The sequence below is a fragment of the Belonocnema kinseyi genome, chromosome 8 (assembly GCF_010883055.1).
Source record: "Belonocnema kinseyi isolate 2016_QV_RU_SX_M_011 chromosome 8, B_treatae_v1, whole genome shotgun sequence".
Classification (NCBI taxonomy): Eukaryota; Metazoa; Arthropoda; class Insecta; order Hymenoptera; family Cynipidae; genus Belonocnema; species Belonocnema kinseyi.
This window is the reverse complement of record NC_046664.1, coordinates 103,600,805-103,614,915: the sequence shown is the minus strand read 5'-3', so window position 1 is coordinate 103,614,915 and position 14,111 is coordinate 103,600,805. Positions and strand designations below refer to the sequence as shown.

The window sequence follows — 14,111 nt, the reverse complement described above, 5'->3', positions numbered from 1 at the left end:
GCTCTTCTTAATATTTTGACACCAAAATCATGTCGATACACCTTACCGACTGCGAGTAAAGCCACCCACGCTTTAACTTGACAGACTGTATATAGGATCCTACATAGAATCCTATATATTCCACCTATAGGTGCCACCTATAGGAAATGACATAGGATCCTATATATAATCATATATAGGTGCTTGTACTGAATTCTCCCTAATAAGGTATCTAATGGTGCGTAACTACAGATCTATCAAGCTAGCACCTCCACAAACGAAATTCCCAAATTTCTTCATGTCAGAATTTTGCGCTTTTTTGGGCTTTTTTTGGGCTATATTGCCGATTTTTGGGCTCCGCTACTTTTTGTGAAAATTCAAATTTTGAGTGGAGGTGCTGACTTGAATCAAGTCAGCACCTCCACTCTATAAAAATTGAAAGACAAGAAAAATCGAACACGTCAGAATTTTCGGCTTTTTTGGGCTCTTAAACGCACCAACAACCCATTTCCAAAAACCACCCCTACAAAATATAAAACCATCCTCTATGTAAAAAATCAAATTCGGAAAAAACAAAGAACACTAGAATTTGCGGCTCATTTTAGGCTCTAAAATGCACAAAAAAAACTACCCCTTTTTACGAAAAACCACCCCCTTGCAAAAAATAAAATTTGCAAAATCCAAAATGCACTAGATTTTTGGCTCATTTTAGAGTTTCATATGCACTTAACATTATATTACAAAAACCACCCCTGTGTAAAAAAACGTCAACCTAATAATAAAATTTAAACCTTGATGTTGGCATTTTCGAACAGCCCAAAAATCAGAGACTCCATCTGTACCGTAAAATTTGAAAAATATCAGAAACTATAGTAACACTGTAATATTCCGAAAAAGATTGGTTTACACAAAATTATGTTTGATTGTTAAAAAGAGACAGTTTTTTAACGTCAAGTATTCGGGATCAAAAATCGGAGTAGGTATTTTTAAGGAGCCCAATAATCATAAACTCTACTGACACTGGAAAATTCTCAAAAATATTAATTTTTGACAAAGTCATATATACCTGGTAGAGAAGGGTTAATTTTATAAATTAAGGGTTGAAGCCCAAAAATCGGAGTGGATATTTTCGAGGAGCCCAAAAATCAGAGACTACATTAACACAAGAAAATTCTCAAAAATATTATTTTTTGCCAAAGTCATATATACATGGTTATATATACATTAATAATCATGAGAATTTTTTAGGGTTAATGCAGTCTATGATTTTTGGGCTCCTCGAAAACATCCACTCCGATTTTTGGGCTTCAACCCTTAACATATAAAATCAACCCTTCTCTACAACATACATATGACTTTGTCAAAAAATAATATTTTTGAGAATTTTTCAATGTCAGTAGAGTTTCTGATTTTTGGGCTCCTCGAAAATACCTACTCTGATTTTTGGGCTTTAACCCTTAACGAATAAAATCAACCCGCCTATACCACGTATGGTATATAACTTTGTCGAAAAATAATATTTTTGAGAATTTTCTAGTGTTTATGTAGTCTCTGACTTTTGGGCTCCTCGAAGACATTTACTCCGATTTTTGGGCTTCAACCCTTAAGTATAAAATCAACCCTTCTCTACAACATACACATGACTTTGTCAAAAATTAATATTTTTGAGAATTTTCCAGTGGCAATAGAGTCTCTGATTTTGCGCTCCTCGAAAATACCCACTCTGATTTTTACGCTTTAACCCTTAACGCAAAAAATCAACCCTTCTCGACCACGTATATATGACTTTGTCAAAAAATAATATTTTTGAGAATTTTCTAGTGTTAATGTATTCTTTGATTTTTGGGCTCCTGGAAAATATGCATGCCGATTTTTGGGCTCCAACCCTTAACTTATAAAATAACCCTTCTCTACCACGTATATACGACTATGTCAAAGAACAATATTTTTGAGAATTTTCTAGTGTTAATGTAGTCTCTGATTTTTGGGCTCCTCGAAAACATCCACTCCGATTTTTGGGCTACAACCCTTAACGTATAAAATCAACCCTTCTCTACAAGATACATAAGACTTTGTCAAAAAATAATATTTTTGAGAATTTTCCAGTGTCAGTAGAGTCTCTGATTTTTGGGCTTCTCGAAAATACCCGCTCTGATTTTTGGGCTTCAACTCTTAACGTATAAAAACGACCCTTCACTACCATGTATATATGACTTTGTCAAAAAATAATATTTTGGAGAATTTTCTAGTGTTAATGTAGTCTCTGATTTTTGGGCTCCTCGAAAATATCCACTCCGATTTTTGGGCTTCAACCCTTAACTTATAAAATCAACCCTTCTCTACCACGTTTATACGACTTTGTCAAAAAATAATATTTTTGAGAATTTTCTAGTGTCAGTAGAGTCTCTGATTTTTGGGCTCCTCCAAAATATCCACTCCGATTTTTGGGCTTCAACCCTTAACTTATAAAATCAACCCTTTTCTACCAGGTATATATGACTTTGTCAAAAATTAATATTTTTCAGAATTTTCCAGTGTCAGTAGAGTTTATGCTTATTGGGCTTCTTGAAGATACATACTCCGATTTTTGATCCCGAACACTTGACGTTAAAAAACTGTCTCTTTTTAACAATCAAACATAATTTTGTGTAAACCAATCTTTTTCGAAATATTACAGTGTTACTATAGTCTCTGATATTTTTCAAATTTTACGGTTCAGATGGAGTCTTTGATTTTTGGGCTGTTCGAACATGCCAACATCAAGGTTTAAGTTTTTATTATTAGGTTTTTGAAAATGGGGGTAGTTTAAAAATTTTTTTTATGCATTTCAGAGCCCAAAATAAGCCCAAAATTCTGGTGCTTTTTGTTTTTTCCGAATTTGATTTTTTACATAGGGGGTGGTTTTATATTTTGTAGGGGTGGTTTTTGGAAATGGGTTGTTGGTGCGTTTAAGAGCCCAAAAAAGGCGAAAATTCTGACGTGTTCGATTTTTCTTGTCTTTCAATTTTTATACAGTGGAGGTGCTGGCTTGATTCAAGTCAGCACCTCCACTCAAAATTTGAATTTTCACAAAAAGTAGCGGAGCCCAAAAATCGGCAATACAGCCCAAAAAAAGCCCAAAAAAGCGCAAAATTCTGACATTGAGAAATTTGGGAATTTCGTTTGTGGAGGTGCTAGCTTGATAGACCTCGTAACTACACAGTAAACCCCAGGAATAAATTTCATCTTTCAAAAAGATAAAAACGTTACATCACGCTTATCTAACGTAAGATAAAATTTATCTGAAAAAAATAAAATTTATCTAAAAAAAAGATAAATTTTATCTAACGTAAATGTTTTTTTGACATAGGTTATATGTCAGACAGCTGTGTCAATTTTCACAGAAAAAATGTCCTTCACAAATTTCAAAATCCTCGCGTTATTCAATTTTAAATATTCTTCCTTTATTTCAATAATTTTAAATCCAAAAATCACTCAACTACACTTACTGAATACACAGTCTGCACTTTGGTTAGTTTATGCCAAATAGTGTTTGTTTACAATTTTTGAAGTCTACAACAGAGTCGATAGAAAACTGAAGATTTATTCAAAAAAAGTAAGGGACAAAAAAACATTCACGTCAGATGAACTTTATTTTTTTTTCAGATAAATTTTATCTTTTTTGCAGATAAATTTTATCTTTCGTTAGATAAATGTGATGCAACGTTTTTATCTTTTTGAAAGATAACATTTTTTTCCTGGGGTTTACTGTGTAATGATACCTAATAGTACGTGAGTAATGGTAGCTCCTGGAGGACCAAACAAGCTTCCACGCAGCCGTAGGTGCCATAGAATAGTACTGCGCATCTGGATAGGGTCCCATACAGGAATATATACAGGATCATATGTCATTTCCATTTAGTGGCACCTATAGGTGAAACATATAGGCTCCTATGTAATATCCCTCATAGGATCCTATGTAGGTTCTTATATAGGAACCTATATAGGATTTTTCGGAAGGGTAGGCGACCCATGATACATACATAATACTACTCAATGAACATAAAGGTTCGTATTACCTTGCCATCGTACAAATATCAAATAAGCAGGTGCCAGAATTCTCTTGATTTTAGGTTTTTCTTCTAGCCTGGGGAAAAACCTGACGCCTAAAGGAATTTCTGAAGTCGGACTTGGTTTCAGCGGTTTAAAATACATAAAAGTGCATTTATTAGCTGCAAAGTACACACATTCTGCTTTCATAATTATCTCCTTTGCAGTTTCCAGAATTCCCTAGAGTTTTTACTTTTTCCCCAGACTAGAGGAAAATTTTGGCGTTAAATCTCAATTCTGACCTCGCATTCGGGTGCAGCGACTCAAAATACATAAGATACACTAGTTTCTTACACATTTCAGACTTTTTTTGTGGGCCTGTGTAATTATATGAAATTGCGCAAGGACCCGTGCAGAAATCGCCCAATTTCCAACGTGATACCGATCTGGCCCCGATCGGATTTCCCGATGTGGCCCTGATCGGTAGAAGTCTGTAGCGTTGAATTCAGAAAATAAGCTTTGAATTCAGAAAAATTAAGAATTTGTATTCCTATGAATACAAAAATCCCCCAACAGGAACAGAAAAAGTGAAAATCCTATTCCTCTCAAACGACTTAGTAAAATTTAACGAAAGCATTTATTTAACCTATTTTTCATTGTTAAATCTTTTTATAACTTGTAAATTCGAAAAATATTCAAATTCACATTTATTTATATTTTAATAATTTATTTAAACGTCTCAAAAAATGCACCCAAGAAATCTATTCAAACGTGTGAATTAAAATAATGTTGACTCTAGAGAGGCAGAGTTGAACTGGTTAGAATTCAAATTTCAGAACTTATATTTCGCATGAAGGAATCAAAACAACTTATTACACATACTTTGTGAAATAATTAGAAGGAATTAAATAAAATCAAAATATGACCACTTCTGAGGAATAAAAGATATCTCTGTGAGGTGTGTTGCCTTTGCAGTTAGAAGGAATTAAATATATTGAAAACACGTTCTCTGTGGGAGAATAGAAAACTGTGTGGCGATCTCTATGGGAATAGAAGTGATTAAGTTTCGGAGGTATGTTATTCTTTTGGTGGCTTTTTAGACAGATGGAAAAATTGCGCATTCAAAATAATAGAATAATCTTCACTTTTGCGCTGAAATCTGAAAATAGTAATTTTTCTCTGTTCTACGCTTATTACCGGGCATACTACTCGTTTATAATATTCTTGCGCGAGGAAGTTGAGAGGAAGTAATTACACTCTGTGGGCTCATTAAAACCTAACCTCAAATGAATGAATAATTAATTAAATTGTTTCAGGTAAAATTAGTATATTTACCATTAGATGAGGCAAATATTATTATATAATGAAATTTATCAAGTTCTTTTGTTTTCAATTATTATTTAAGAACTCAAGGTTTCTCGATTTAATGTAGTTGGAATTAACAAATCTATTGACGAGAAATGGATTGCAGCATGCACAAAATTGTAATATTTTTAGATTATGAGAATAAAATATGTGATGCAATCGATTATGTTTTTGAAACTTTGATTCTGTATTAATAATAAATTCATTAAAGAAATACATTAAGGACAAATTTTCATAACATGAATTTCAGAATTATGTAGTGCCAAAGATGTAGTGCAATCAAAATGTAAAATGCCAATTGTGCAAAATGTTTTATTCAAAAGTTGTTTGGTCTATATTGTTTCTTAACATACTTAAAAAAATAAAACGATCTAATAAATGATAGATTAATTTGTTAGCGAAAATATTATCTACAACCACCTTCTCGAATTTTTAAGAAGTAATGCAATTGACAGAAAATAGAATTTATTTACAGTAAAATGTTAATAAATCGTAAGTCATACGTTATTTCTCGATTTTTTCTAATTTTTTAAGAAGTTTTATAGACAAAATTTTCTTTAAGGAATTAAAATTTTTCATTAAAATATTTCTGGTTATCATCTATTTTTTCTTTAAAAAAAAAAAACCTTTTCTTTTCGTGCCTGTGGTCTTTTAATTTTAATACTAGTTTCGAGTTTACTTATATTAAATCTCCATTCGTGAAAATCATGAATGGATTATAAGGAGACTGATCGTGTACAGATAAGGCACCAATCAGGTGTCCCGACCTGGCCCCGATCTGGGCGTGTGTTTCATCCGCGATCTGGCCCCGACCAGGGTTCCCGACCGGAACCCGATCTAGACTGGTCTAGCCCTGATCAGGGCCAGATCGAGATTTCTGCACGGGGAAAGGATCCACTTCGTTATCGAGCGTAGTTTATGATTATGATTTTTTTAAATGTGAAATCATACATCAATCTATGATTCATATCGTGACATTCTATTTATGTCCCGCAGGTGACGCATTATAGATGTTTTTAGTGAGATAATATAATACAATAAACATAAAAACATAAAATATAATATAATAATATAATCCAATTATTATTAAATTATAGTAGGGAATGTTAATTCTATCAGTAAATTGTTTTATTCTCAGTAAAATATCTCTGTCCATATAGTTCGTAGTGAAATATAGACACAAGCGCATCTGCTACCTACACATAAGCTCCCAAAAGGAACAAGGGAACTTGCTCGTATTCGCGGAAATATTCTAGTTCTCCCGACAATCATGTCGTACGTTTTCAAGTGGAAAAAAAATTCGAGAGTATCCGGAACGAGAGAAGCAGTGCGGGCGCAAAAGATGGTAAGGAAATGCAGTGAGTCATTTTCAAATCCACAGGAAATTGCCTGAATAGGCGCAAATTTTAAATTAGCTTGCACTTGCATTTTTGTGTGGAGCTATCGAAGACCGGTAATTTGATAATCAACGGAAGTCGCAAATTTTCTGTATATAACGAAAGTTTGCGAGTAGATAATATCAGTTTTACACGAGAGTCACGCGATATCTGCATACTTTATTTCTCAAGGTGGATAAATCAGAAATAAAAAAGACATAAGTAGAATAAGTAAAAAAGCCAACTAAATAAAAATTCAAGTAAATCAGGGGTAAAATAAATCGGAAGTAATATCCACGATGCAAATGAATCGCGTGCGGCATAACGATATTTTAGAATTTAATTGACTTAGATTTGTTGAATCAACAGCTTGTTCGTTTATCGAACATGTTTGAATAAGATACATATAGGAGTGCGTTTATAACTCATCCCTTTATAACCTGCTCCCCAGAAATTTTTATGCTTGGGGACCATATCTTCTGCGACTGGCGTAGAATGCACGTCGGTTAATGCGATTACTTTGCAATCAGATACTCTTCAATCTTAGTTTAAAACCGTCCGAATTGTTACGTTTCCATTTTTCAAATTCATCTTTAAACTCTTTTAGTTTAATTTTTTCCCACATTTTCAGCCTTTTTAGATTAAAAACTATAAAAAAAAAGTATTATTTTAGGCCCTATTTTACGTATTCAAATAAACAGCATAAAGTTATCCTATCCAAAAACATGACACCTCTAGTCTAAAATAATAAATATTATAGACACACACTAATCTGGATGAGTGCGTTAAAAAAAACGATACACTTATAATAAAGCAGGTCGTCGTGCATGGCTATCGGCAGTTGAATTTTGGAAACTGAATTTAAAATATATTGTAAAATAATATGAATGTTTTCTGTAAAAATGGCAGGCACTCTAGTGGGATTAATTCACAAGAAATATAATTGTTGAAATAATCATTTAAATATATATCTTCCACGGATCATGATTTGCACGTTCTTACATATTTAATTTCAATTTATTACGTCAAAATCCAACTTAGGGAGTCAAATGACTAAGGCACTTATGCATTAAAATGTCTTCTTAAATTAAGTAGGATTTAATCAATAGCTAACCGGGCAATTAAGAAAGATATTTTAATGCAAAATTTTAAAAAATAAAAAGAGGAAAAAAGGGAGGAAAGGGTAAAAGAATTTAAAAATTAAATATACAAAAGGGGGAAACATGTTTAATGAAAACAAAGCATCAACAACTGTAATCTGGTGATTGCGAATTTTCTTTTGTTAAAGCTCCAACGGTTTTGACGCACACATTCGCATTACGTGTCTCAAGTTTCGCAATCCGTTTTGTCAAAAATGCGAATTTCTCTACATGATGCAACACTAGATATCAAATGTATATTACATTTATTTATTTACCTCGTCTAGGATTGCTTATTCAGATTTTGCAAAATGTCGATATTCACAATTTTGTTATTAAACATTTGATTGCAACTTCTGTCGTTTTTCCAAAAAGTTAATTTTTATATTTTAAATGTATTTTTGAGTGAGCCACTTTTATCTATTAGTTTTGTTCATAGCTTGTGTCGTTTGTCAAAAAATTTAATTATTTTATTTTTAATTATATTTTTGACGATTAAAATAAAAACTACGCGTCCTATAAAAAAGTAAATCCTAACTTTGTAGATCTCCTTGAATGCACAATTTTGGTAAAATAATTTTTTTTCGTATCTTGTACAGTTTGATCACACTAATTTGAATTTTTATTTTTTTGTGCGATCAAAATTTTAATGTTGAACTTTTCAAGAAAATTCTAAGTTATTATGACATTCTTGTCGGGTGTTTAAAAGAGAACATTTTACCCTTTTAACTTTTTTCATGACGTTCGTTGTTTGGCTTAAAATTTTCATTTACGTTTTTTTACATTCTCATCTTAATGAGAAGGTATTTGTTTTATGTCAAATTTCACTTTGTCGGTTTTCATCAAATCTTCACGTTTTGTGACCTACTGAGTCAGAAAAAGATTTTTACGAAGGTGTTTGTCTGTAGTCTGTAGTCTGTACTCTGTAGGCACGATGCCTTTCAAAAAATTGATCAGATTGGATTCTGCTTTGGTACACTTTTTAAGGCCTAAAAAGTAAGAATAAGTTCGTAAACCAGCTATTTTGGATAAAAATTCAAAAAGTGAGCGCATTTTTAAAAATTTTGAAACCACATTTTTTAACATTTCAAAAATCTATCTGCGGTTATTCATAGTACTCAGAAACTCAAACAATGTATCCTTGTGACTTTTTTCTATGAAAAGAAAATTATCAGAGTTAGAGCATTTTCAAAAGAAAAAAAAAACAACTAAAATGAATATTTGAAGCCAAACAACGCATGGTATGAAAAAAAGTCAAGAAAAGAAAAACGTCGATTTTTAAAGACCTACAAGATTATCATAACAACTTTTTTAATTTGATCGAAAAGTTGAAAATTCAAAATTTAGTCGGACCAAAACTTGTTGAAACCAAATTTTTTCAAGATTTCAAAATTCTATGAACAGTTGTTTATAGTACTCAAAAACTCAAACAATTTGTTCCCATTACTTTTTTCTGTAAAAAAAAAAATTATCAGGGTAGGAGCATTTTCAAAACCCAAAAAAAAAACAATTTAAATGAACATTTTAAGCTAAACAAGGCATGATATGAAAAAAAGTCAAGCGAAGAAAAACGTTGATTTTTGAAAGACCTACAAGATTATCACAACAACTTTTTCAATTTGGTCGAAAAATTGAAACTTCTAAATTTGATCATACAAAAAAAATTAAAGAACCAAAAATTCCATTTTTTAGTCAAACTATGCAAGATACGAAAAAAAAATAAGCTAAAATTGCGCGCCCTGGACAGACCTACAAATTTGTAATGAATCACTTTTTGATAGGACGCGTAGCTTTGTTTTTAGTCGTAAAAAACATTTAAAATAATAAAATAAAAAAATTTTGCGCTAACGACACAAGCTACGAGAAAAAATGAGAAAAAAACTTGTTTATACAAAAAAGAACTATAATTTGTGATAGGACACATAGAATATAAACGCAGTTAAATAATGTAAGATAAAACGAGAAAGATTTGCATTTAAAATAGTATGAAATATTTGTATGGTATCAAATAACATTTGATATAATTACGCCAAAATTCTAGAAACGTAGAATTCTATCTCACTTTCTTATAACAGTTTAAACGCAGAAAATATTAAAAATAAACATAATACAACGCGCTTTATTTTATTTTGTTATTTCTTACTGCATACTAATTGATTATTTTTGGTTTCAGACTGGAGTCCGACTGCCAGAAGGTGCAAGTGCAGCATTAGCCAAACCAACCAAGTACCATTACTATCCTCACAATCAACATATATATCTCCTGCCGGAATGCGCAGTTCAGCAGGTTTGTAATGCAGTTTATGTCAGATTGAATTTTACACAACCTTTGTGTGCTTGTCCCGGACGCTACAGAGATCCATGCAGCGCATCTCTCGATAGCGATGACCTACACACGACAGAACTGGTCACTGATCCTCGTACCAAGGTAAGTTTATACAGTTATGAACCCAAATAAAGAGAAAAATATAATAAATATAGGATTCCAGATAGTATAAAAATTAGTCAATTATCTACACTGTAAAAAATGTTACTTGAAACTGTCAATAAATGCACTGGAAGCTTATTTCCAAAACGTAAGGTAACGCTACAATACATGATGTATTCATATTTTACAATATACCGTAGAGTTCGCGCAGCGATGACTTCACGAATCTCAACACTTACAATACATGCATCGCACTTTCGCCATTCCAATACCTTATTTGCAATTTTATCTTACGCTTGTATTGTAGAATTGTTGCAGAATTCCAAACATTTTTAACAGTGTACTCACTACAATTATCTGAAGAAATTTCAATTTATGTTTTATGTCGTAAATCAATTTTAAGTGGTGAAGCAGACTGAACGAGAGTATCTCTTGAAATGTCTGAAACAGTCGTAATTGTTTTAATGAAAATATTACACGACGAGAAACAAACTCCGCCTTCTGTTAACTAAATCTGACAGTAGCAACTCGAGTAGCAGCAGAAATACAGAACGGCTACATTTAACTTCAGTGCGTAAATTAATTTAATTAGAATTCAAATTTCAAAACATTTAATAAGCAATTACAAAGTACGCTTCTCCAAGAACCAGGTCTAAAATATTTAGTTGCACTTTCTGTCATAATCGAGAGCATGACTCGATAAAACTGAACATCCCTCGTTCATAATCTATGAACTGCCATAACTCTGTGCTTTCCACTCCTCGAATTCAAGTGCATTCAATTGCAAATGATGTTGGGGTAAGTGTACCTCAGCTGACTTCATTAAGTGATATATTTCTCACAGGCAATATGCAATTGCTAATACTTCGTGGCAATGCAAGGCAGCATGCGGTACACTACATACGCGTGAAGGTACATACCACCTAGTCGAACGGTCTTTTGACTGGTAATCGTTCGTGGGAGTAACTCGGTGAGATCGAAAGACATCCTATGCATACGCATGCTCCACATACCTACATCGCGGCATATAAAAAATCGGTGGCCTGAGATACGCTAAAAGTAGGCGAACGGTTTATTTTCAAGTCAGGCAGGATCTTCTGAGTCGATCAAACGGTAATATGTACGCATTGCATTCATGCGCATGTCAGTATCAAGTAAACTGGTTCGGTAAGAGCGAGGATCTCTACTTATATTGCATCCTTGAAGAACCCTTGCAATTCTTAACTAGGTGTTGGCGTAATGAAACAGGGCAGGCGACAGTGCATCTATGAAAGTTTCGCCGAAGGAAAATTTCCTATAATATCAAGCCACTCTTGTGAAACAAACTCTACTGGACATAAGACACGTTCAGATTATAAAAATTAATGTGTGGCCATCTATTGATACTACGTATGCTTCGAGGAAATATGAAAAATAAGATGTCTTAGCAGAAAAATCTTAATCTCGCCAATAATTTATATTTTTACAAAAACATAATGATATTAAAAAGATTCTTTTAAGTATGTTATTTGTATTTACAAGCAAAAAAGCGAGCATTAAACGAAAAAAATATTTCCAAGCATAAAGAGGAAACTAATTTCTTTAAGTGTATCAATTTTACTTTATGTTTTTGATATAAAGGAAATCTTTTAGTACGGAACTAATTACGTTTGTACTAAGTTCGAGAAGTTGTAGTCGCAGCACGATTTATGTTGAAAATATTTGCATGAGTATCAATAAAAGAGTAGTACTAAAGTTTTTTGCTAAACACTCCATCGGACTAGTCATCCCGAATTTCAGTACGGCGAGACACTTCGTTTTATTTTTAATAAACGAATTATTCCACTCTATAATGATATTTCAAATAAAATAAATAAATAAAATGTAATTGAATAAATTCCAAATTAGCAGATCAAGGTTCGTATGGAGGATTTATCTCATGATCATCTATGTGATTACGTAAAATTATACATCACAATCCTCGGAAGATCTAAATCATCCTTTTCTATAAACACATGTATTTTCACGCATCGTTCTAAACTATTTAAATGCACCTTTTAACTTCAATGTAGCAAAGAGTTGTTCTATCTGCTGACGAGATCCATTTGCCAGATAATCTATGCGTATTATACAGATCAAGCTATAGGTAACATTTCCAGAAGGAGGAGTAACCACACCTAACTATAATAATCATTGGATAAGAATAACACTAAAACCAGGAAGTGAAATGGAATGAATCAGTAGCAAGAGACTATCTACTAGACTGGCACTTCGAGATACGGGTATGCACGAGCAGCATCTTCACGTGAAGTAGCAAATGTCGGATGAAACTCTCGTGATCAAAAAATCTACAAGCAAACAGATGATATCGTTCAAGCGGCGCTTTAAAGAGCAAAGTGATTTCTTGTGTTAAAGCGAAGGAAAAAGTATAATCCCAAAAATTGAAATTTTGATGGAAACGTTGATCAAAGCGTTGTACAATGGACAAACAGTTGACAAATGCATTGGAAATTACAACTACATTTACATTTGAGACCTTTAAATTTCGGACGAACTAATATCAATTTTCAAAAGCCTTCATTATCTACAAAAAAATTTGAAATAAAGTTTAAGGCTGTTGAAAAATGTATAAACATTGAATTTCGAATAAAAAAATCAGATATTAGAAATTAAAAGGTTTTTAATTCAAATATTCAATATAGCACAATTTTAAATTGTGCGTCTTCACAGTTATGGGCCACTCAAGTATTAAGTAATCCAATATCCTTTGAATAAGTTTACTATTCCGTCAAACATGAATAAGTTTTATATATCGCCAAACATGAGCAATTTCACTATTAACTTCATAAGGAGCTTTCGAGGGTCAAATGGGCCCTTTCCAAATTTTAATTAAGCTTCTGAATAAACGGGATATATTTAATTTTACTTTTTAAAAGTGAAATTAAGATATAAAAAGTCATATCCTCGAAATACTACTTTAGTTGAGGTTTCCTAACACAGAATTCTAAAATCTCATGTCATCTAAATATTGTGATCTTGTATTCACGCAACCTTGTTCCACTCTGCAGATATTGGGCAGAATTGAGAGCGCGGATCCAGTAACCGGTTCACTCTTGAGTATGATTTCCCATCGTTTTTGCTACGCTGAGTACGTAAATAACAATGATAAATCCGTTGTATCCAGGAAAAAACTTCAAAATTGGAGATGACGGCGTGAACACGCAATTTTTTAAACTGAAAAGCTGTTAAATTTTTCTAAAATAAGTAAGGAGATCTTACTCTGTTTCGCCACTTGGTAATAGAAACATTACCTAAGTAGTAGGCACATTGCAGACAGATCTTAAATTTTCGTGCGCAGATGCGCAGTTGTCCTCTTCCTATACATTGAAAAGTGTGCGAGTGAGAGAGTTTGTCTTTTTGTCGTAATTTAGAGAGGTAAACTATTATTTTTGAAATCGTACGTTGGAATGAAGAATACTGTTTTTTCTAACACTTCCAAACATTTTTATCCTAAAAAAACCTGTATAATTAAAAATATAATCGATCTAGTTGCCTAAGAGCGCGTCAATTTGACAAAGTTTCTCACTCCCACACTTTTCTATGTATAGGAAGAGGATAACTGCACACCTGCGCACGAAAATTTAAGATCTTCCTGCAATGTGCCTACTACGAGTACCTACGGTAATCTTTCTATTGCCAGTCTCGAAAGGCTTCCTACCAGGTGTATACATATGAAACCGGTATTGCCATCTAGCGGCCAGTAGGCATACTTGTAGGCACTGTCGGAACTTACCATTTGTGCTAATTGGCGTATTG

At 32.8% G+C, this 14,111-nt stretch overlaps 2 protein-coding genes across 9 annotated transcripts in view; one reads left to right on the top strand and one right to left on the bottom strand.

Moving 5' to 3' along the window:
* The window catches only part of LOC117179102 (elongation factor-like GTPase 1), a 495,923-nt gene that overhangs the window by 433,262 nt on the left and 48,550 nt on the right, over positions 1–14,111 (bottom strand). The gene's annotated exons all lie outside the window — the stretch shown is intronic.
* Positions 1–14,111, top strand: part of LOC117179103 — a 195,249-nt gene that overhangs the window by 149,997 nt on the left and 31,141 nt on the right. For 2 of the 3 annotated variants that reach the window (XM_033370768.1, XM_033370769.1), the window contains exon 3: positions 10,062–10,316. In XM_033370768.1, coding sequence (XP_033226659.1) covers positions 10,062–10,316 — 255 coding nt within the window. The remainder of the gene's footprint in view (positions 1–10,061; positions 10,317–14,111) is intronic. The other variant, XM_033370770.1, reaches the window with a different exon arrangement.